General features: G+C 49.0%; 1 protein-coding gene across 1 annotated transcript in view; it reads left to right on the top strand.

Moving 5' to 3' along the window:
* The window catches only part of LOC142309963 (membrane-spanning 4-domains subfamily A member 4D-like), a 61,517-nt gene that overhangs the window by 21,133 nt on the left and 15,953 nt on the right, over positions 1-24,431 (top strand). Inside the window, exons 2-3 of the mRNA XM_075347436.1 lie at positions 16,306-16,416; positions 18,383-18,439. Coding sequence (XP_075203551.1) covers positions 16,306-16,416; positions 18,383-18,439 — 168 coding nt within the window. The remainder of the gene's footprint in view (positions 1-16,305; positions 16,417-18,382; positions 18,440-24,431) is intronic.

Below are 24,431 nucleotides of genomic sequence, written 5' to 3'. Positions count from 1 at the left end.
GAAAGAAAAAAACACAATGGTCACAAAAATAACTTAAATCTGACAAAGTAATAATATATAAAAAAAATCTATGAAAATGAACAAATGAAAGTCAGACATTGCTTTTCAACCATGCTTCCACAGAATTTTAAAAAAAATAAAACTCATGAAACAGGCCTGGACAGAAATGATGGTACCCCTGAAAATAATGTGACAATAGGGACATATTAAATCAAGGTGTGTCCACTAATTAGCATGACAGGTGTCTACAATCTTGTATTCAGTTAGTGGGCCTGTATATAGGGCTACAGATACTCACTGTGCTGTTTGGTGATATGGTATGTACCACACTGAACATGGACCAGAGGAAGGAAAGGAAAGAGTTGTCTCAGGAGATTAGAAAGAAAATTATAGACAAGCATGTTAAAGGTAAAGGTTATAAGACCATCTCCAAACAGCTTGATGTTCCTGTGACCACAGTTGCACATATTATTCGGAAATTTAAGATACATGGGAAAGTTGATGACAAATCAAAGAGACGGATAAAACAAATGGTAACAAAACAGCCCAGAAAAACTTCTAAAGAGATTAAAGGTGAACTTCAAGCTCAAGGAATATCAGTGTCAGATCGCACCATCCCTCATTGTTTGAGCCAAAGTTGACTTCTTGGGAGATGACTAAGGCGGACACCATTGTTGAAAAAAATCATAAAAATTTGAAATTTGCCAAACTACATGTTAATAAGGCACAAAACTTCTGGGAGAATGTCCCATGGACAGATGAGAATAAATGGAACTTTTTGGCAAGGCACTACAGCTCTATGTTCACAGACAGAAAAATGAAGCATTAAAAAAAAAAGAACACTGTCCCTACTGTGAAACATGGAGGAGGCTATGTTATGTTCTGGGGCTGCTTTGCTGCATTTGGCACAGGATGTCTTGAATCTGGGCAGAGTACAATGCAATCTCAAGACTATCAAGGGATTCTAGAGAAAAATGTGCTGCCCAGTGTAAGAAAGTTTGGTCTCAGTGGCAGGTCATGGGTCTTGCAGCAGGATAATGACCCAAACCAACCAGCTAAAAACCCCCAAGAATGGCTAAGAGGAAAACATTGGACTGTTCTGAAGTGTCCTTCTATGAGCCCTGACCTAAATCCTAGTGAGCATCTTTGGAAAGAGAGGCAACCTTCAAACACGAGACAACTGGAGCAGTTTGCTCTTGAGGAGCGGCCAAAATACCTGTCGAGAGATGCAGAAGTCTCATTGAGAGTTACAGGAATTGTTTGATTGCAGTGATTTCCTCAAAAGGTTGTGCAACCAAATATTAAGTTAAGGAGGAGGAGAAGGAGGCAGAGGAGGAGGAGGGTGCCATAATTTCTGTCCAGGCCTATTTCATGAGTTTTATTTTTTTTTTTTTAAGTTCTCTTGAAGCAGAAAAGCAATGTCTGACTTTCATTTGTTCATTTTCACGGATTTTTATTTATTACTTTGTCAGATTCAAGTTATTTCTGTGACCATTGTGGGTTTTTCATTAATTAAATGAGGGGTACCAACAATTTTCACCATGTGTTAAGGTTGATTGTAAATTTTTTTCCTTCCTTGCCAACCTGTCATATTTTACTCATAAAAACTTTGCATGTTGGTAAGTCATGAAAATGATGTGAGATTTGGTTGCAATTAACCCCTTTCTGTCCTGAACTACACAATTGTAATACAGGCAGATGGGCCATAATGCCATTTATCTATCTAACCATAAAGATACTGATTGCGGCTCCCACGGGAGCAATTATAATGAGTTCAGAATTAGCAGTCACTTTGAGTGTTTGTCTTAAGAGAGCTCCTTGTCTGATCGCGTGACCTACAACTCACGCTCTAGAGCTGTCTGTCAAGGCTCCTCACTGCACCGCCATGATGACTGGAGAGCTTGACTGCGAGAAGATAACTTTATTTTCAGCTCTTCAACTTAAACGGCCAAACATGCTTAAACCCTGTTACCTGCAGATTACGACTGGGTCTGCAGCTAACCAGTATTTACGGTAATTAGCTGACATCATAAGACCTGACCATGGTGCCCAGATGTGTTTTGTGACAATATATTTTAGGGCATATCATAATTATTGCTAAAGGCCTATGCAATTTATCTGTACAAGTCATAAAATGTTGAAAGACACAGATTTTCCAATACTTTATAGTTACAAATATAGCAAAGGTTACCAAAGATAACACGCAACAAGGATGTCATGGCATAAAAAAATGGAATTCGACACTAGAGATAATACAATAATTTCAATGCTAATTTAGTTTTTATCGAATTCTATGAATGTGAAGGTCCACAGAAGGCCAAAGGCCCAGTTCCAAACAGGGGAGGAGTCTGACCTGACAACTGGTTAGCAAAAAAGTAGGGTCATTAGTGGGAAGCAGTGGGGTCAGTTGTGTGGCGCCCTGGAGTAGCCAGGTAGCCACAGACAAAACACACACACACCCCCACCCCCAGACAGTTACATTAGTCAGACAAAAACCCTTGTTGCCTCCCCCCAGGGTCTGATGTCCACACCAAGTGGGGCGGAGCCAGGCGGTTGGCCCCGCCCACCGAGGAGTTCACAGGCCTGGAGGCGGGAAAAGCAGTAGATTGAGTCAGGAGGTGCAAGTGAGAGGTCACGTACTGCAAGTGTCTGGGTCGGAGCCCAGGCACTGAGAGCAAGGTTGGCAGACGGTGGTGTTGGCCGTCTGCAGGAGTTGGTGGAACTCCGCAGAGCCGTAAGGATCGGGGCTGGGCGGTCGCCCACCGGTACCGGATTGGGGAATGGAGTGAAGCTAAACACACAGGCAGGGCCATCGGACCCCGACCAGGCTTGGAGCCGCCGTCAATAGTCAAATCCGAATGTGACAGGAACCCCCGGGGTTCCCTAACAACCAAGTCCCGATCGAAGGCAACCGCTCACACCGTGAGGATATACAGCCACCGCCACCGGCTAGAAATCCAAGGGCCAGCGCCTGCGGGCAGAACGGGCTCCTCTGGTATCTATACACCGGGGAGCGGACTACCGTTGGGAAGCCATTGGAGTCAACACAGTACACAAATGGTGCAGGGAGAGACAGCCACCATTACCTGTCTGGAGAGAGACACTGCAGCCGGCTGCGGGACCCGTCCATCCAGCCGTTTGTTTTACCGGATACTTTGTGCATCTATTGCTGAGTGAGTACACCCGTGCCATCCGGCACCGCGCCGCGCTGTCCCTGCAACGCTGCACCTCACCGATACTGCCTCCCCGTAACACCACCGGACCCCGGGACCACCAGCTCCCTACCATCGCTCCCGGGATCCCCGTCACCAGCAGCGGGGGTGCCCATCTTCACCACAACCCGTGGGTGGCGTCACGGACTAAATCCCCAAACAAACCACCCCCTTTTAACTCACGGGCGAGGAGCACCGCTCGAGTCCCCGGATCCGGCCCACCGCTCAAGCCACCGAGCAGCAGCAGCAGCGCCGGACCCGAGTGTTAGCGAGCGCAGTGCCCCGCCGCCCGCGACAAGTTGTGAGGGTTTATAAGTCCATGTAGAGGCAAGGTTTTTAATTATTCTCATTCTTAAGGACAAAGTTTCAGTCCCAACAGCCCTCTCTAGTTGTTGGGGATACTTGAGGATTGAGAATTAATAAGGGTCAGCTTTTATCTAGTCATGGTTGCTATTAGCTCTTGTGGGAGTGCCTTTGTGGTGCCCTGGACTAGCCAGGGGCCACAGGTAACAACATACACACACCCCCACCCCCAGCAGGTCACAGCAGTCATCTCCAGTGAGACCTGATTTCCTCCCTCGGGTTCAGACAGACACACCAGGTGGGCGGAGTCAGGCAGACAGACACGCCCACCGAGGAGTCTAGCTGGTCTGAGGCAGGAAACAACAGGGAGACGTCCAGGCAGAGGAAGAGAGAGGAGGTGTGCAGAGTGGCAGAAGCAGACAGGGGCCTAGGTTGGAGCCTAGGACCCTCTTGTAGTCAGTCAGGCAGACGGTAGTGGACGTCTGCAGGGGCCGGGAAGACAGTCCTGGTGGAACCGTAGGTAGCCGGGACAGGGTGGTGGCCCGTCCGGTACCGAACCGGGGAGCCAGCTGGAAACCGGAGCACAGGAGGAGCATATAAAGAAAGTACAGGGAAGGACGCACACTATTAGCCTGGAGTCAGGGGAGAAACTACAGCAGCCGGCTGCGGGACCCGTCCATCCAGCCGTTTGTTTTACCAGAGACTCCGTGTATGTTATTGGCTGAGTGAGTACCATCGTGCCGTCTGGCACTGCGCTGCCCCCGCGACCCTGCACCTCACCAAACCCCGCCATCCACCCGGCAGTCACCATCACCGGGCCCCGGGACCACCCAAAATCCCCCTACCCACGGAGGGGAGAGAAACATCTCAGCTGCTCCCTGTCATCGCTCCTGGGATCCCCCATCCAGAGCAGCGGTGGTGTCCCAACCTCACCACAAACTGTGGGTGGCGTCACGGACTGACTTCCCAAACCCAAAAACTATTCCCCTTTCACTCACGGGCGAGGAGCACCGCTCGAGTCCCCGGATCCGGCCCACCGCTCGAGCCACCGAGCAGCAGCAGCGCCAGACCCGAGCGTGGTGAGCGCAGCATCCCCTCCCCGCCCGCGACACCTTGAAGTTGGTTCTAAATTGGTCCAGGGGATTCATCAGCATATAGATTTCCTAATTGTAAATGATTAGTTTATCCTCGTGATTTTGGGACTTCCAGCAAAGGAACTTCGGGTCCTCTTGAGTCTGTTGATGGAAAAAGTAAATCTTTAGCTTATGGTGCTCTCGAGCCTGTGTGGATTATGGCTGGGTGTAATTGTGTTTTATTGTTTGGATTTGGCAGTCACCAGAGTTCTTTGTACTTTCAAAGACATTGCTTAGTTTATGATATTGCTCAAGCTGATAAAATTGTGACGTATTTATTAAATAAAAGGCTGCTGAGGCCAAATTATCCCATCTGACGTGTCAGAGTTTTTACTAGTGGAGGCAGTCAATTGGTGGATGCTTGGTTTTGACCACCAGAATCTAAAATACCAAGGTCGTGACAAATCTGAATTTCAAAAGGTGCGATCACTAGGTAGGTGATAGTCGAACGCGCTCGGCAAAGCTTGGTACTCGATTGAGCATGATTCCGGAAAGTCTGACTAAACGGCCTTACTTTGCCCGTCCGACTACCTCCCCCACTCCATTTCCCAAGTTCTTACCTACAAAATAAACACAAAGACTATGTGATAATTGGATATAAAATACCACAGCAGCCCAATTTATTAAATAACAACAAACAATAACATCAAATAATAAATAACATTTTAATAACCATATCATGAATGGAGCCCGAAAACAGGGGTAAATGAAGGTTCGCAAAACTGCTCGATCGCAACATCAGCTTCACCACCTGCTCTCAGCCGCACCACACCGGCTTGAGGACACCTAGCTGAATGTTGCCCAAACAATGTCTCACTGAGACATCAACCCAGCAAGGACCCATGTCAAACCATACAATTGCACCACCAGGGGTAACCCGTTTCCCCCCCCTCGCTCTTTTGTGAAAACCCCACCTTCAAATACCCCTGGCGGTGGGGCAGAGACAATTCTGGCCATCTTCCAGGTAGGAATAACGCACTCAACCTAGGGCCCTGATCTATATACTGCTCTACAAACACCACCACCTAACCAATTACAAGGCCTCAAATCCCAACTGTCCCTATAGCTCCACCCTACTTTTTTCCCACACAAAAGTAAATACTGAAATTAACCCTTTAACTGAACCTAAGGCCTGACATCTCTCCTCAGTCATGCTGTCCTCTATTGAGCCCCTTCAGAGCGGCAGTCCGGGCTGTTCCTTTAGCATGCTCGATGTGTTCGATAATCAGTCGAGCTTTTTATCAGTCAGTAAACATGCAGGAATTGCCTGCTAATCATGGTAATTCCATAGCCATTTTGGCTACTGCATTACTCTGATTGGTCAGCCGCATAGCGTCATTGGGTTCATATAAGACCCAGAGACACCATGGTTGCCACACTCTACCCAGAAATAATGTAGGGACTAGGGAGACATCCTGCTGGAGAAGGGACGTGTGACAGTACCTGCTGGTACAACAGTAAATCAACAGTCCTTTTCAGGGCTAAGTGGAAGCTATTCTATTCTCCAATAACACTATTCTTATTCTGAACTTACTGTAGGGCAAGCTTCTGGATAGTGTATTAGAAGCATGTGGGCTGTGATTGTAGCCTTACAGACTATGCTGCTGATGTGATGCCCTGGCGCCGCCAGGTGGTCACAGAAAAACACTACACCCCACACAACACCATCCCACACCAGCTCCATCAGCCACAAAACCCTAGCCACCCCCCTCAGGGTAAGAAGGACACACCAGTGGGCAGGACCAGGCGGATTGGGAGCGCCCACCTAGAGGTCTTGAGGATCCGGGGGAGGGAACAAGTCAGTTGAAGTTCTAGTTGAAAGTTGAAGTTCTAGTTGAGAGTTGAAGTTCTAGTTGAGAGTTGGAGTGTCAGAGAGAGAGTTCAAGTTTGGAAGTTTCAGCCTAGTGAAGGGTAGACAGGGTAGGGCCCTGGTCTACTGGCTAGGTGGCAAGCAGTGGACCGTGTCCAAAGGTGACGGGAGTCCGGTCGCAGGAGATCCAGAGTGGACCGGGACAGGGTTGGAGCCCACCGGTACCAACAGCGGAGATCCGATCCGGAAACTGTGCACAGGCGGGGTACCTGGACCCTAGTTAGAAGATGGTTGCAAGCCCCTTCTCTAATTAACCAGGCTGGGAGCAAGGTTCCAGACATTGTTCCAGAAGTGTTAGCCCAGATAGAGCGAAATGGCAGCCCACCGTGGGGAAAAGGGTATCCGCAAACACCCACTGAGATACCAAGGGTCAGTTTTCGCGGGCACGTCTCCCAACCAGAACATACCGGGAGTGGACTTCCACATTCCATACGAGGTCGTCCAGAAGAGAAGTAAAATACAGAGTGCCGGAGGAAGGGACATTGGTACACCAGCTGGGTGTGGGAACCGAGTACATCCGGACGCGTCAGCCAGCCACTGGCATCTTGGTTTACCAGCCGACTCGTGTGCATTTATTCAATCGTGAGTACACCAACACCCTCCGGTCCGGCCCGGTGCATCACCACCATCAGCCATCACCTCCCGTGTTCTGGACACTGAGCTTCGGGGCATCCACCCCTACCCATGGAGGGTTTAACATCCAGCTGCCATCCCATCGCCCCCGGGTGCTCCCCAACGGCAGCGGTGGTACTCTACCTTACCACACACCGTGGGTAGAGTCACGAATTACCCACAGACAATCCCCTGTACATGTTACGCCCTTTTTTTATGAGTGTCCACATGACCCCCGGGTCCGAAGACCCCTCCAGCCACTGCCGATCCGGATTCCGAGCAGCCCGGCTGCTGGCACGGGGTCGGCACACTGATATTTAAAAAATTTAATTTATTCTCTAATAATACCACTGTTAGCTTAATTTACTGGAGGCCAAACTTTTGGAGTAGGGATAATTTATTAGAAACCTCTAGGCTATGATTGTAGCCTTAAAGACCTTACTGCTGTTACCTAAAAAAATGTCATTTATTGACTAATAATTCCACTCTTAGCTGCATTTACTGTAGGGTACGTTTCTGGAGAAGGGATAGTGTATTAGAGGCATGTAAGCAGAGATTCTAGCCTTACAGACTGTGCTGCTGATACCTAAAAAATGTCATTTATTCTCTAATGATACCACTCTTAAGCCTGCTTTACACGCTGCAATGTATCTTACAATGTGTCAGCGGGGTCATGTCGTAAGTGACGCACATCAGGCATCGTAAGGTACATTGCAGTGTGTGACAGGTACGTGCGATTGCGATTGAACGGTAAAACGTTCATCGCACGTACGTCGTTCATTTCTCTAGAATTGAACGTCAGATTGTTCATCGTACCTGGGGTAGCACACATCGCAGTGTGTGACACCCCGGGAACGATGAACAGATCTTACCTGCGTCCTGCGGCTCCCGGCCAGCAATGCGGAAGGAAGGTGGTGGGCGGGATGTTTACGTCCCGCTCATCTCCGCCCCTCCGCTTCTATTGGCCGGCTGCCGCGTGACGCCGCTGTGACGCCGAACGTCCCTCCCACTTCAGGAAGTGGACGTTCGCCGCCCACAGAGAGGTCGTATGGACGGGTAAGTACGTGTGACGGGGGTTAATCGTTTGTGCGGCACATTCAACAAATTGAACGTGCCTCACATACGATGGGGGCGGTTACGATCGCATATGATATTGTATGCTGGATCGTAAGGTGTAAAGCAGGCTTTAGCTGCATTTATCGTATGGCAAGCTTCTGGAGTAGGCGTAGTTTATTAGAACCCTCTAGGCTATGATTATAGCCTTACAGACTGTCCTGCTGATACCTAAAAATGTTATTTGTTATTTATTCTCTAATAATACTGCTTTTAGTTGCATTTAGTGTAGGGCAAACTTCTGGAGTAGGGGTACTGTATTAGAGGTCTGTGGGAAGGGATTTAACCTTACAGGCTGTGCTGCTGATACCTACATTTATTTATTTATTTTCTAGGAATACGGCTCTTAGCTGTATTTACTGTAGGGCAAGTCGCTTCAACTAGGTTGACCAGCGACTTTGTCCAATTTTTTTATTTTGTCCCTCTGCGTATTTGAGTTTGAAATCACTGCCCTATACTATGTCCTCTACTGTAGTCATATGCAATGGGAAAGTACAGTGAGTGGTGAGCTATCTATTAAGGCTATATTCAGACGTTGCATTTTTGCAGCAATTTGAATGTGTTTGATGCAAATTAAAACCTGATTCTACAGTCCCAGCCAAAGCGATGAGAGTTCAGAAAGATAATTCACACAATTATTTATGTTGCCGACTGAAATTGGAAACTGTTGCGGTTTTGCAAAAACACCAAGGCTGTGTGCTCACAGTCAGGGCTGCTACTAGGAATTTCAGAGCCTCATACTGGGAACATTTTCGGGCCCCCTTAAGACTTTGCCCGGGCACCACCCCAGCTCCACCTCCACCCCTTAAATCTTCCAATCTTCCATAGTCTCACCACCACTCTTGGAAAGATGTATGTATTATATATATATATATATATATATATACCTGTATAATATCGCTCCCACATACATTGCCTCTCTGTATAATACCCTCCACAAACTGGCCCTTTGTATAATATCCCCCAATACACACACTGCCCCTCTGTATAATATCCTCCCACATACTGCTCCTTGAAACACTTTGTTAAGAAAGATGTAGTGGTCACCACAGTGTAATAAATATAAATAAAGGGAGGCATTCTTACAAAAACTATGCAGAAAAGGGAATTCTATCATGAGAAAAAAAGCTGCATTGTTGAAGCATGCTGATATAAAATAGATTGAACAAGATATTTGTGGTCTTTCTTTGGAGAGGTAAAAGACCAAAGATTAGTGCTGAAAAGCTGATCTTACCGCTGGAGAAGGGGGGGATAAAATTGCCTAAGATTAGGGGCTAACTTTAGGCTGAAGAAATCAAGTCATTACTCAGATATTAGATTGGAATCCAAACTTTGCAAACCGTGGGATCTGGGGCCGCTACTTTACACCTCTCTCACAAATATCCCACCTTGAATTAAATATTCAATGGTATGCAGAAATATGGAGATGGCATGGAAGGTGGTGAGAAAGAAATATGAATTATCCTGGCGAATTTCCAAGTACTTAAACATCTGGAGATTTCCGGACTTCCCGTTGGGTCAGGAGAACAAGCAGTAACAGACTTGTTTCACAAGACAGAACATAGATGGCTAACATGCCAAGAAGTGGTGGAAAGATTTGGGCTTTCTCTGTTTCAGTTTACTCAATATGCTCAGGTTAATAGAGGTGTTATGCAACTCCTTTGAGATGTTCAAAAGGAACAGACATCCAATGAAATTCTGGGGAAATTAAAGGTCTGTACTTAGAGGAATCAAACAATTGTACTCATTATCCATTGGTGTTTTTGAGTAGAAATAAAGGGCGAAATATGTTTGTTCTTTATATAGAGTTTACTGGTTGCCGAGTGAGAGTAATAGAGATGGATGGACTTACAGTAATAAGGTAACAGTCAGACGCCCTCAAAAGAGGGAATTGTTTGATGTTCATTCTGTCCATAGTTTCTTTGCACTGTTGGTGTGTGAAATATGAAAATTTTGAATAAAGTTTGTGTTTTTAATAAAAAGCAAAAAAAAAGCTGCAGAGTAAAAATGTTCACACCAGCTATTTATATATAAACATACATAAGCAAAAGGACCAAGAGTTGTTAAGTGCAAAAATTAAACAGGTTTTATTAGGTACAGCAGGTGATCAATCATTAAAATCACATAAAATCCATGTAATAACGGGACCAAAGGCTGAGGTCCATAATACATCAGGGTTAATGGTAAACAATGAGCATATAGTAATGCACCCAATCTGGTGCGTACATTAAATGCATGTTATCACATAAATGCCAGTCAGTGACATTAACCCCTCAGAATCCTCACCACATCACAGCATGTGCCACAATTTCGCTGGTATATCTACCAATTATTGGTGGAGTGGTATGGCCCAGCCTGGTCACAGGAGCATAACCTCAAAAGGTGCGACGTACGTTTCGAAAACTTCTGTTAAAATCTTCATCAGGGTAGAGGTATTCTGACCATCTACCCCAACATTCCGGTTTTAAATATTCGTGCTGATCAGATGGGTCCAGAAGCTAGCAAACGGCGCATGCGCCGACTCACAGGCAAGTCACGCGAGACCGCCGCCGTCACGTCATAATCGCGCATGCGCGGGAGCAGGGACGCGTCACCATGGCTCCCGCGCAGGCAGCGATCCAGCAGGGACAAGCATGGCCATCGGTGCACGCGCACAGGGGCCGCCGGAGCTCACTGAGAACGTAACTAAATACAGAGGCGCTGCGTTACAGGTAAGTGGAAATCACAGTTTCAAGAAAGTGACAGCCTATAAAGGCATCAGAGCATTGTTTGTATTTCATAGAAAAAATCCTTTTCATCTTTATTCATCCATATGGACATCTTGTCACCCTTCAAACAGTGATGGATTTCTATCAGATTAACCTATAATCACAGAGAATATAGATAAGTCTTTCCGGTGTTGGGGATAGACAGAGAGGAGTGCATATTAAAAACATTAAAAATGATAAGATTGCAGGTGGTTTAGGAAGAGAATAGTATCACAATCAGAGAATGAGACAAATGAGATATGTGCAATTTATCTGTCCCTATAGAAGTTCATCCATAAGACTATATATACCCTTTTATATATATATATATATATATATATATATATATATATGCACATGTTTTTCTTAGATGGTATCACAAAAAGGGTGAATAACTAACAGCCTTGTTGAGACCTCTAGGGACAAGAGTGTCCAGGGTGACAATCCATTTGGTTTCGCATTGTGCCAGATGCTTTTTGAGGTCACCACCCCTAATTCCCCCCACTATGGCTTCAATGCCTCTAATTTTAAGTTTGGAGGGGTCACAGGAGTGGTGAGACCTGAAATGTCTGGAGTGTGTTTTCAGGACACTTGGATCAACTTCTGATTTGGCCGCAGCAATGTCCCTGACATGCTCCCTGACCCTAATGCGGAGCTCACGGGAAGTGAGCCCCACATAGGTCAGGGGGCATGTACACGTAGCGAAATATATCACGTGTGTAGTACCACACGTGATATATTGCTTTATGTGGAAGTTCTTTAATCCATCTGATGAATGGAAAGTTGAGCTACGGAGGACATTGCTACAGGCCAAGCAATGCCCACAAGGGATACACCCCTGTATCGGCCCGCGTGATCCAAAGGGATTGGCCCTAGGCAGGACATAGTGGCTCTGTACCAGAATGTCCTTCAAACTTCTGTCCCGCCTCGAGGTCATCATCGGATTCTGGGTAAGTACCTCCGCAAGTACTGGGTCAGTAAATAATACTGGCCAATGTCTCTTCATAATATGGCGCATTGTCTCCCATTCCTGGTTGTAGGTCCCAATGAACCTCACTACGCCATCCTGTTGTTTAGATTTTTTAGGGGTATTGGTCAGCAGTTGTGCTCTCTAAGTTCTTTTCGCACGATTATAGCCGGATTTTATGCTTCTCACGCTGTACCCCCTATCACGAAAATGGTCTCTGAGGTCCACAGACTGTGCCTCAAACATGGTATCCGATGAGCATATCCGTCTCATCTTCAAGTACTGCCCGGTCGGGATGGCGCGAATTGTGGATGGATTATGGGCCGAGGACATCAGCAGCAGCAGTGCATTTACGGACGTCTCCTTGCGGAAGACGTCCGTTTGGATCGACCCCCTATCATCCACCGTAATTAATATATCTAGGAAATCGATCCTGCATCTGCTGCTCTTATGGGTCAATTTGATATTAAATTTGTTGGTGTTTAGTTGTCCCATAAACCGATCAAGCTGCTCCGGACTACCCTGCCACACAAAAAAGATGTCATCTATATATCGCAGCCAACACTGCACATGGGCGCAAAGCTCGGGGTCTCCGTCACCGAAAACCAGCCTCTCCCAGTACCCTAGGAAGAGGCCGGCGTACGAAGGCGCACAAGCCGTGCCCATGGCAGTGCCACGCTGCTGCAGGTAGAAAGTATCCTTAAATACAAAGAAATTGTGTGACAAGGCAAACCGGAGCAGCTCAATAATCAGTTCGCCCATATCGTCATCCCGACCTGACGTCTCAGGGAAGAGCCGGACCGCTCTGAGACCGTCTTCGTGAGAAATGCAAGTGTAGAGACTTTTGATGTCGGCGGTAACCAAAATCATGTCGTCTTCCACAAAGACACCGTCAATGCGACGCAGGACATCCGTAGTGTCACGTACATAAGAGGGCAGTGTTTCCACCAAAGGTTTCAGATGGTGATCTACAGTATAAATTTACAGATGGGGTCACACAAACCCTCTATGCCGGACACTATCGGGCGCCCAGGTGGGTTGACGGAGTCCTTGTGGATTTTAGGCAGGATGTAGAAGGTGGGTATCCTGGGGTATTTGTTACAGAGTCCCTCAAACATTTTCTTGGTAATCGAGCCTTTCAGGAAAGCCTCATTCAGGATGGCGGTGAGCTCAATGGAAAATGCAACCAGCGGACTGCAGGGGAGTCTCCTATATGTCTCCCTATTCCGTAGCTGCCTCAGTACTTCCCGTTCATACTTATCTATTGGTAACACGACAACATTACCCCCCCCTTGTCTGCTGATTTTATTATTATGTCGTGATATCCCTGTAATTCAACCAGTGCTGACCTTTGTGCCCGTGTCAGATTGTCACGTCTGCATGTGGTTGATATTTGTCTGAAATCATCACACACCATCTTGGTGAAAATGTCCACAGCTGGACTCAAGGACAGGGGGGGAAATTTTGTGGATTTTGGCAGTAAAGTATGAGGAAACGTACCTGTACATGGTGCCTCCTGCTCCTGGAGTAGATCCTCTAGGTTCTGGATGGCTTCCCTTTCCACCTGACTGTCAGACACCGTATTCCGTTTATGAAAAAGTTTTTTTAAAATTAATTTACGAGAGAATAGGTTGAGGTCCTTCAAGGCTGTAAATAGATGGAAGGGATTAGCGAGGGAGAATGTGAGACCCTGTGATAAGACCTCCACCTGAGCACCAGTGAGCACCCGTGTTGATAAGTTAATTACCTGCAACCTATTTCCCTGCGTTGCACAAAGACAAGGTGGTTGGATCCAAAGATCCCAAATTTGCACTCATGAGACCAAAGCACAGATTTCCACTGATCTAATGTCCATTTCTTGTGTTCTTTAGCCCACACAAGTCTCTTCTGCTTGTTGCCTGTCCTTAGCAGTGGTTTCCTAGCAACTATTTTACCATGAAGGCCCGCTGCACAAAGTCTCCTCTTAACAGTTCTTCTAGAGATGTGTCTGCTGCTAGAACTCTGTGCGGCATTGACCTGGTCTCTAATGTCAGCTGCTGTTAACCTGTGATTTCTGAGGCTGGTGACTCGGATAAACTTATCCTCTGCAGCAGAGGTGACTCTTGGTCTTCCTTTCCTGGGGCGGTCCTCATGTGAGCCAGTTTCTTTGTAGCGTTTGATGGTTTTTGCCAATGCACTTGGGGACACTTTCAAAGTTTACCCAATTTTTCGGACTGACTGACCTTCATTTCTTAAAGGGAACCTGTCATCAGAAATTTAGCTATAAAGCTAAACGTTCCCCCCTCTGCAGCTCCTGGGCTGCATTCTAGGAAGCTTCCTATAGTTTTTGTGGCACCTTTTATCCCAAAATAAACACTTTGTAAACTGGTACCTTTTCTTATGCAAATTTCTTAAATTTTCAATGGGGGCGGGCTGCCTGTGGTCCGTTGCTGTTCCTCCTGCAGATTTACGCCGCCCCCGAATGCTGATTTTGAAAGCTCAGGACACCGCCCCTGGGTGCCCGTGGTCCCGCGCATGCGCTGTTCCACTGTAGCGGTGCCGTGCACTGTGTGCACGTGTGACCGCTGTGACGCTTTGCGCGGGCACGAGGTTATGGGCGGCGCTGTTAGTGTCATCAGTAAGTGCCGCCCATAACCTCGTGACCGCAATTTCCCCTATTACTCCAGCGTTATGCGCAAGCGCTCGCTGGCCTGATGCCCGGACGTCCCCTCCTTCCCATCCTGCTCAGCAGCAGGAAATAGATGGGAGGAGCGGACGGAGCAGGAGAGCTTAGGTTACGGGGAGACGCGGCACCATAACCTCGTGCCCGCGCAAAGCGTCACAGCGGTCACACGTGCACACAGTGCACGGCACCGCTACAGTGGAACAGCGCATGCGCGGGACCACGGGCACCCAGGGGCGGTGTCCTGAGCTTTCAAAATCAGCGTTCGGGGGCGGCGTAAATCTGCTGGAGGACAGCAACGGACCACAGGCAGCCCGCCCCCATGGAAAATTTAAGAAATTTGCATAAGAAAAGGTACCAGTTTACAAAGTGTTTATTTTGGGATAAAAGGTGCCACAAAAACTATAGGAAGCTTCCTAGAATGCAGCCCAGGAGCTGCAGAGGGGGGAACTTTTAGCTTTATAGCTAAATTTCTGATGACAGGTTCCCTTTAAAGTAATTAGAGACCTCTCATTTTTCTTTACTTAGCTGCTTTTTTCTTGCCATAATACAAATTCTAACAGTCTATTCAGTAGGACTATCATCTGTGTATCCACCAGACTTCTGCACAACACAACTGATGGTCCCAACCCCATTTATAAAGCAAGAAATCCCACTTATTAAACCTGACAGGGCACACCTGTGAAGTGAAAACCCTTTCCGGTGACTACCTCTTGAAGCTCATCAAGAGAATGCCAAGAGAGTGCAAAGCAGTAATCAAAGCAAAAGGTGCCTACTTTGAAGAACCTAGAATATAAGACATATTTTCAGTTATTTCACACTTTTTTTTAAGTATTTCATTCCACATGTGATAATTCATAGTTTTGATGCCTTTAATGTGAATCTACAATTTTCAGAGTCATGAAAATAAAGAAAACTCTTTGAATGAGAAGGTGTGTCCAAACTTTTCGTCTGTACTGTATAAGATATATGGTATATGCGCTAGTAGGGTTTAAAGGGATTATATGTTCTAAATCTAATTAATTGGGAGGGTGGTCTCCTGGGAAGGTGGGCCCATTGGAGAGAGGGCCCATGGCAGGGTGGGCCCCTGGGAAGGGGAACCCCTGGGACAGAGAGCCCCTGGGAAAGTGGGCCCCTGGGAAGGTGGGCCCCTGGGGAGGTTGGCCCCTGGAAAGGTAGGCCCCTGGGAAGGTAGGCCCCTGGGAAATTGGGCCCCTGGGAGTGTAGGCCCCTGCAAAGGAGGGGCCCTGGGAAGGTGGACCCCTAGGAGGGTGGACCCCTGGGAGGTTGGGCTCCTAATTCTGATTCATTATCTTTTAGCCAGGACAGAGATTGGCTACGGAGACAGCCTGCTAGAGTTCAATGCTAACTATGTGGTGCTTCATTTATCCTGCCATGGCAGGAAAATTGAACATCGGCTGCTGGTTCCCATTGATTTCAGCTGATCCTTGTGAGTCTCAGCAGTGAGACACATTGATCTTAAGTTTTCAATGGGAGATCCTACTACAAAAAATGGGATTGTAGGAAACAGTTCTCCCATTTTAGTGCATAGGACAGCAGGAAAAATATACTATAATACTAAATGGTTAGGTATAGCATGTTTACCAATCCCAGCTAATTGCAAGAGACATAGAGGTAACGCGTGGTAGGATATGAAATCTAACATCTCTCTCTTTCTACTTTTAGATTGTGCTGATTTTGGCAGCCATAGTGCAAGTTCTGCTTGGGATTGGTCTATTTTTCACCACATTTTCAGTCTCATTACCCAGTGGAATTCCATTCTGGGGTCCAATCATTGTAAGTACAAAATTCTCGTGTGCATCCTGGTAATGATTTCATCTTCATAGTGGGTCTCCTTTTCAATGACAGCAAAATGTATAGGAATGAATATGAAATTTTGTCAGTATTGTACTGCTAGCAATGAGGGAAAAACAAAGCACACAGTTAGCACTCAACACATAGCCCACAAGATTCCACTGGACACATGCGATGATTAAACAAGGACACTGCATCTGCACTTACAGGTGTTAACAGGATCACCCAACTCCCCTGCTTGCCACCTTCCTGATGGACAGTAACCAGTGGCATGCTTGTCCCACTTGCCCAAACTGTGTTCTCTCCTGTTCTGCAAGCAGAGGCAGAGAAGTGAAGCTGGCTAGATTGCTTCAGAACAGTGTTTTCAAGCTCTACAGCAAAAAGCTTGTAAGCACTGTGTTCATTATCTGGGAGACTTATTCCAAATAAAGGATTTTTTTAGGTGTTTGTATTTAATTTACTTTCACTTACAGATTAATGATGAGAACTGTCCAGGAGATGCCTGCCATGATTAATCAAGGACTTAGTGGCAACTATGGGCTGTCATTAACTCCCTCATTACCCCAAATGCCACCGCATCAGGGCATTCAAGATGAGCCAGGTAAAGTCCTGGGACTGTCGCATCTAATGGATGAGGCAATTTTGGGCAGCTGCTGGCTGATATTTTTAGGCTGGTGTATTCCCAAAAAACGGGGGTCTCCCTAGCCTGAGAATACCAGCCCTCAGCTGTGAGGCTTTATCTTGGTTGGGTATCAAAATTGGGGGGGACCGCACGCTGTTTTTTTAAATTTTTATTTATTTTACTGTGCGATATAGACCCGCCCACTGGCAGCTGTGATTGGTTGCAGTCAAACAGCTGTCATTGAGCTTGGGGGCGGGTCTGACTGCAACCAATCACAGGGAGAAGCAGTGAATAATGAGCTGGTGCAGTGAATATGTGATGAGGCTAATGAGCTGGTAAGGAAGAAGAATGAGAGGCAGTGGGAGCAGTGTGACAGCCTCACCGTGCTGTGATCGATGAGTATGAAGCGTAGAGAGAGAGAATAAATGGCATAATACTGTAATTTGCAGAAATCGTAATAATCATTCCCAGAAATGCATGCAGTCATAGTCTCCAGGCTCTCCCCATTCCGTTTCATCATTTTCCCATCCATTTCAGCCTTTTCCTCAAGCCAGCTGACCTCTCTGTTGAGTCGAGCAGAAAATTCCCCATTGACTTGCATTGTACTCGCTATTCGTAACGAATACACAAATATTACAAAGTATTCATTACCAGTGTAGCGATTACGAATATTACGGTACTCGCTCATCTCTAGTGATTAGACCCCATTTTCCTGATGTACGAGGCATCCAGAGATTTCTACACAGTGCACCATCAGTACTTGCCAGTCCCAGTTCCTCAGCTGCCGGGCACTACTCTGTGCTTGTCTGACTGGTTAAATATATGTGGACTGCCACTCATATTTTTATCATTATGGTTGCAGTTGCACAAAATGCCATCTCTGCATGTGACCCCTGCTTGGCACCCCGGTTTTATACTGTATGTTCCTATATGACAAGGGTCGGCAACCTGTGGCTCAGGAGCCACATGTGGCTTGTGAGCCCTTGATGTGTGGCTCGCTGCTGTCTTGCAGGTCTGGCAAACAGCTATAAAAAGCAGGTCTACAGAAGGTGACTTTTGTGAGTAGCCACACACAGAAGAGCAGATCTGGCTGGCGGTAAGGTACAAACCTCTGGATCTGTGTATACTTTCTCTGCATGATTTCTGTGGAAAAAGAAAAGTTTTGTCATTATATCGGTAATGGGGGCTCTGGGTGTCATGAGGGACGTGAGCTGGATGTGGCTCACAACTGTCTCTCAAGGCTAAATGTGGCTCTCAAGGTCAGAAAGGTTGTGGACCTGTATGATGCTATTTTACTATATTTAATTTCTAACATTTTTTTTTCAGTATATCATAGCAGGATCCCTTACAATAGCAGCTCAGGCTAAACCCAGCATCTGCCTGGTGAGTACCCTCTTAAAGAGATAGAACAAGCGATAAGTATTAGTATCATTATTATTAGTAGTACATACTGTTTGTGCAGCTGAATAGTGTGTCATACATGATGCCGAACCGAGCAGCGTTTATCAGCAGTACTGAATTCTTTTTTTGGTTTCTCTCCTTCCCCCAGCATCTGACAGGTCTCAGTGAACGTCTTTATAGTTTTTACAAATCTCATTTTTATATAAACATTATGCTTGTATAGAACTTTCATGTTTTTACGATAGGCCTGAGAACTAACAGGCAGGTAGTTGCTAACTACCTCAATGTTGTACTCGGTGCAATCTCAGTGCTGTAAGGGGATCTAGGGCTCTGCCACCCAGCTAGATAAAAAGGGCAAGTGATAGGAGGAGGACAGGAGAGTCCCCAGAGAGGAGAAAGTGAAGTGTAGCTGCTGCTGCAGTAGGCTTATAGGCCAGAAGCCCGTTTGGATTAATTTGGCCAGACCTTCGGGGTCAGACTCAGACACCGGACACGCAGGGTCCTGTGCGAAGAGGGACTGAGTGTAACTGCATCCCCTGAAGAGGGTTTAGTCAGTGCGGTTGGAGTTTCGTACCCCCTCAAGAGACTGACGGTTAGTGTGACACTAAAGATAGGGTGGGACATCCTTAGAGTACTATGACATCTTTAGAGGAGATGAGGGGTTTAGAGGTTCTCTCGGAGACCCAAGTGCCAGCGAAGCAGTTGTCCTGTAAATTGGACTTTGCGGTCATTGCTATGAGGAACCCCGTCAAGGTCAAAGTCAGTGCCCGAATAAGGCAGATGAAGATGTATGTGCGAAGTTAACAAGCAATGTTCCAATGACTAAAAGAAACTCACTTGTGTCAGAGTTACTGTGTCAGCATATGAATGGACTATCGCTGCCGGGTTTGCACTGGAGTGACGACTGGGGTGCGAGGACTTAATGACAGAACGCACTCTGGCCAGGGAGCCCCTGCAATGACTACCATGGCCCCTGTTAGGCACCCCAACAGTGCACTCACATACCGCTACTGCCAGCAATTCAGCTGCTTGAAGGAAATAAAAAAAAGGAAGTGCACTAACTGCACCGGAGCTCTCAATAAAACTCAAAGCATCAGAAGTGCATGCAAACACAACAGAGAAGAGTACTTATTAGAATAAGACACCTAAAAACATTTTAAAACAATGTAATCCAAAACATACCAGGGTATCCAGTACATAACACCCAATTGTGCCAAATTGCACACAGAAAGCTGCTACATTCTATATTATGGAAGGCAATCTAACAATGATCCACTGAATAAACATACAATAGAGTAAAATACTACCATATAAAAAGGAGATCACGATGGCCCTGAAATACAAGCAGTGTTAATCAAGCAGCACAGAACCCATGGGTGTTAGGCCTAAAACACATTTCCGCAAAAAAAAACGTACGTGTCTCACGGTCCGTTTTTCGGGTCCGTGTTTCGTTTTTTAGGGGCGTTTCTCCGGTACGTATGGCATCCGTGTGATGGCATATGCGAGCCGTGTGTGCATGTGTAGTGTCCGTATTGACATAAAATACGTACGTGTGCTGTCCGTGTGCTGTCCGTTTATAAAGGCCCGCATTCTTACCCAATTAACGTTGTTAATCATTCATCATGAGATCCTGGTGTTTTTGTTTGCCATCAATTGACCTGATAGATTGGAAACAAGTGTTTCAGATTTTGTGATTAAAAACGGACACGGACGATACGTGCTGAACACGGACATACTCCGTGTGCGGTCCGTGCAGGCACGGACCCATAGACTAAAGCGGGTCTGTGCCTGCGTGCTGCCGGCCAAAAACGGACATGTCGTCCGTGTAGAAAAGCGCACACAGGTACTTACCACACGGACATGTCGCGGGCGGAGGAGGGCACGCTGCGCTCACCCACTGCTCGGGTCCGGCTACTGCTGCTGCTGCTGCTGCTGCTCGGTGGTGGCTCGAGCGGTGGGCCGGATCCCGGGGTCTCGAGTGGCGTTCCTCGCCCGTGAGTGAAAGGGGGGTTTGGTGTGTGGTTTTGGGGATATTGTCCGTGACGCCACCCACGGTTGTGGTGAAGTTGTGACACCACCGCTTCTCTGGACGGGGATCCCGGGAGCGATGACAGGGAGCAGCTTGGATGTTGGTTCTCCCCTCCGTGGGTAGGGGGTTGGTTGTCTCGGGGCCCCGGTGAGGGTTTTAGGGATGGCAGGCGGGTTACGGGGCCTGGTGAGGTGCAGGGTCGCGAGGGCAGCACTGTGCCGCACGGCACGGTGGTACTCACTCAGCCAGTAATTCACACAGAGTCTCTGGCCAAACAAACGGCTGGATGGACAGGTCCCACAGGCGGCTGCGGTTGTTCTCCTCCCGGTAGGTTGATGGTGACTGCCTTTCCCTGCACCTGTGTTGTGTTTACGGTTCCAATGGCTTCCCACCGGTAACTTGGATGGATGCTAAAGGAGCCCCTTTTGCCCACAGGCTCTGGCCCTGTTAACTGTAGCCTTGGCGGTGACTGTGTTTCCCTCTATGGTGTGAGCTGTTGCCTTCAATCGGGTCTTGGCTGCTGGGAAACCACGGAGGTTCCCTTCGCTAACGGATTTGACCGGTTTTACGGCGACTCCTAGCCTGGTCGGGGTCCGTAGGCCCTGCCGGATGGTGCTGGCTTCTCTTCACTCCCCGATCCGGTACCTGCGGGCCACCGCCTGTCCCCAGTCCGTACGGTTCACTCCAATCAGCCTCTCCTGCAGACGGTCACCACTGTCTGCCAACCTTGCTGAGTGCCCGGGCCACACACCCGGACACGGTCAGTCTCCTCTGCTACCACTTTCCTCTCCAAAACTACTCTGAAACTCTTCCCGCCTCCAGGACTGTGAACTCCTCGGTGGGCGGGACCAACCGCCTGGCACACCCCCTGGTGTAGACATCAGCCCCTGGAGGAAGGCAACAAGGATTTGTATTTGACTTAGGTGTGCTTATCCGGGGTGTGGGGTGTGTTGGTGTAGTACCTGTGACGACCTGGCTTGTCCAGGGCGCCACATTCCCCATTAGTAAAATGCAGACCGTCCGCGGGCTGCCCGTCCATCACCGGTTTTATTTTCATAACTGGAAAAGAATAAAAAACGGTAAAATCACATATAAAACCCCTGAAACCCCCGGAGGATCTCCACCGGTTACGGTAGTGGCGGGCCTGGGCCATCCCTTTCCTCCAGGCCCATCCTCCCAAATCAGCCTCTCCGGAGGCGGTAACGGTTTCAAGCCAAAAACATATTTTTATTTACATGCCACTGAGTTTGTGGTTGCCCTGCAAGTTCTCGGGCTTGTCCGTAAGCAGTTCCTTACGCAACGGTTTGCAGACAGTCCCTACGGGGACAACAGTTGCCGGCAACGGCCGGTTCAATCACAGTTCAATCAGGTAACTTCTTCAGTTGATTCCTTTACTTATCATTCAAAACTCTTTTAAACTGTTACAGGTGGTCCCAACGGGGACAACTTGCAGCGGGGCTCCGCTGCCATCACTCCGACTCTTCCTCTGAGGTGGCCTCATCCTCTGCTACCAACATTTCGAACATGCAGTGGCAGGCCTGCTGGGAGAGGGGCGCCCGGTATCCATTCCCACCGGTGCGCGGACTATAGAAAACCACCGGCTCTCCTTCATAGTGGAGGCGCTCACTCGCCTCCTCGAACTCAGAGGGGGGGTCGGTGCCGGGGCCGGAGTCATTATCAACTGTCTCTGCGCCAGGCAGGTCGCCGCCAGCTGCCGCAGTCTCCGGGTTTCCGGCACTCAGCATGCCAGGTTCTTCGGTGATAGCGCGGGGCAGTAGGTCAGGTTGGTCAATGCTGAGGCGTCCCATAGGTAATGGCAGGGACGATACGAGGGCCGAGACTGGGCCGGGCCCCCCAGCCGCAGTGGCCGGTCCTGGTAGGACATGGGGGCGTGGGTCACCCGTCGGCTCCATCACATCTGCTCCCATCCCAGACATCGGGGCAGTCGCAATCAGCATTTCTACCTCGTTGGTCCACTGCTCCATCATGAGGTATATTTGGTTCTGCTGGCGGTGGTTGAATTCAACTACTCTGGCCTTCATCCACGCTAAGGTCTCGGGCTCAAGCCCAGCGCCTGGTGCAATCCTTGCCGGGGCCTCTGATACGTCTTCGTTAAGGGGCCGCGGTCTCGGCGGCTCCCACAGGAACGGTTCAGGGCGGCCCCGAGTGTCTGCAGCCGATTGGTCCGCTCGGGCGGACAGGCAGGGTACCGCTACCGGTTGGGCGGGTAGCGGGCCTAGTGGCGGGGCGGCAGCGGCTAACGCGGGTAGCGGGGAAGGCGACAGAGTGAGCGGGTACAGGCCGGGCCCCTCAGCCGCGTGTAGCGGGGAAGGCGACAGAGTGAGCGGGTACAGGCCGGGCCCCTCAGCCGCAGTGGCCGATCCCTCGGGAATACAGGGGCGTGGGTCTCTTACTCGCTCCTCCAGATCTTTCTCCACCTCGAGTCTTCGCATAGCAGCCACCACGTTCGCCATGTCGGCCTCCCACTCCTCCAGGAGGAGCTGCATGCGGGCCTGCAAACGGTTACTCAGCGGGGCGGTCCGGTCTTTCACCCACACCGTGGGTGCCTGGTGCGGGGACCATGGGGTTGTTGGTCGGACTGTGCATCTCGGCCATGGCGACTTCCAGGAACCACAAGATCGCAGAGTCCCGGCGTCCCTGCTTCCACAGCCGCGGGCTACATGCGGCCAGATGCCATCCATCCCCATTAGTCTTTTTCTGGCTCCTCCTCTACAGGGGCGGGGTTTTGGCTTTCGCGCCTCCACTGCTCGGGAAGACGCTCGAGCAAGGACTTTTCGCGCCCAAAATGGCGGCTTCTCAAGATTTTAGGCCGGACACCTCCGGCGGTCACAAGGCGCACCTCTACCAGATGGCAGAGCGGTAAGATCCTGTTCGTGACGCCAAGTTATCGCGGGCAGAGGAGGGGACGCTGCGCTTACCCACTGCTCGGGTCTAGCTACTGCTGCTGCTGCTGCTGCTGCTCGGTGGTGGCTCGAGCGGTGGGCCGGATCCCAGGGTCTCGAGCGGCGTTCCTCGCCCGTGAGTGAAAGGGGGGTTTGGTGTGTGGTTTGGGGGATATTGTCCGTGACGCCACCCACGGTTGTGATGAAGTTGTGACACCACCGCTGCTCTGGACGGGGATCCCGGGAGCGATGACAGGGAGCAGCTTGGATGTTGGTTCTCCCCTCCATGGGTAGGGGGTTGGTTGTCCCGGGGCCCCGGTGAGGGTTTTAGGGATGGCAGGCGGGTTACGGGGCCTGGTGAGGTGCATGGTCGCGGGGGCAGCGCTGTGCCGCACGGCACGGTGGTACTCACTCAGCCAGTAATTCACACAGAGTCTCTGGTCAAACAAACGGCTGGATGGACGGGTCCCACAGGCAGCTGCGGTTGTTCTCCTCCCGGTAGGTTGATGGTGACTGCCTTTCCCTACACCTGTGTTGTGTTTACGGTTCCAATGGCTTCCCACCGGTAACCCGCTCCCCAGCTTGGATGGATGCTGAAGGAGCCCCTTTTGCCTGCAGGCTCTGGCCCTGGGAACTGTAGCCTTGGCGGTGACTGTGTTTCCCTCTACGGTGTGAGCTGTTGCCTTCAATCGGGTCTTGGCTGCTGGGAAACCCCAGAGGTTCCCTTCGCTAACGGATTTGACCGGTTTTACGGCGACTCCTAGCCTGGTCGGGGTCCGTAGGCCCTGCCGGATGGTGCTGGCTTCTCTTCACTCCCCGATCCGGTACCGGCGGGCCACCGCCCGTCCCCGGTCCGTACGGTTCACTCCAATCAGCCTCTCCTGCAGACGGTCACCACCGTCTGCCAACCTTGCTGAGTGCCCGGGCCACACACCTGGACACGGTCAGTCTCCTCTGCTACCACTTTCCTCTCCAAAACTACTCTGAAACTCTTCCCGCCTCCAGGACTGTGAACTCCTCGGTGGGCGGGACCAACTGCCTG

The sequence above is a fragment of the Anomaloglossus baeobatrachus genome, chromosome 5 (assembly GCF_048569485.1).
Source record: "Anomaloglossus baeobatrachus isolate aAnoBae1 chromosome 5, aAnoBae1.hap1, whole genome shotgun sequence".
Lineage (NCBI taxonomy): Eukaryota > Metazoa > Chordata > Amphibia > Anura > Aromobatidae > Anomaloglossus > Anomaloglossus baeobatrachus.
The sequence above is the reverse complement of the archived record's forward strand: the minus strand, read 5'-3'. Positions and strand labels throughout refer to the sequence as shown.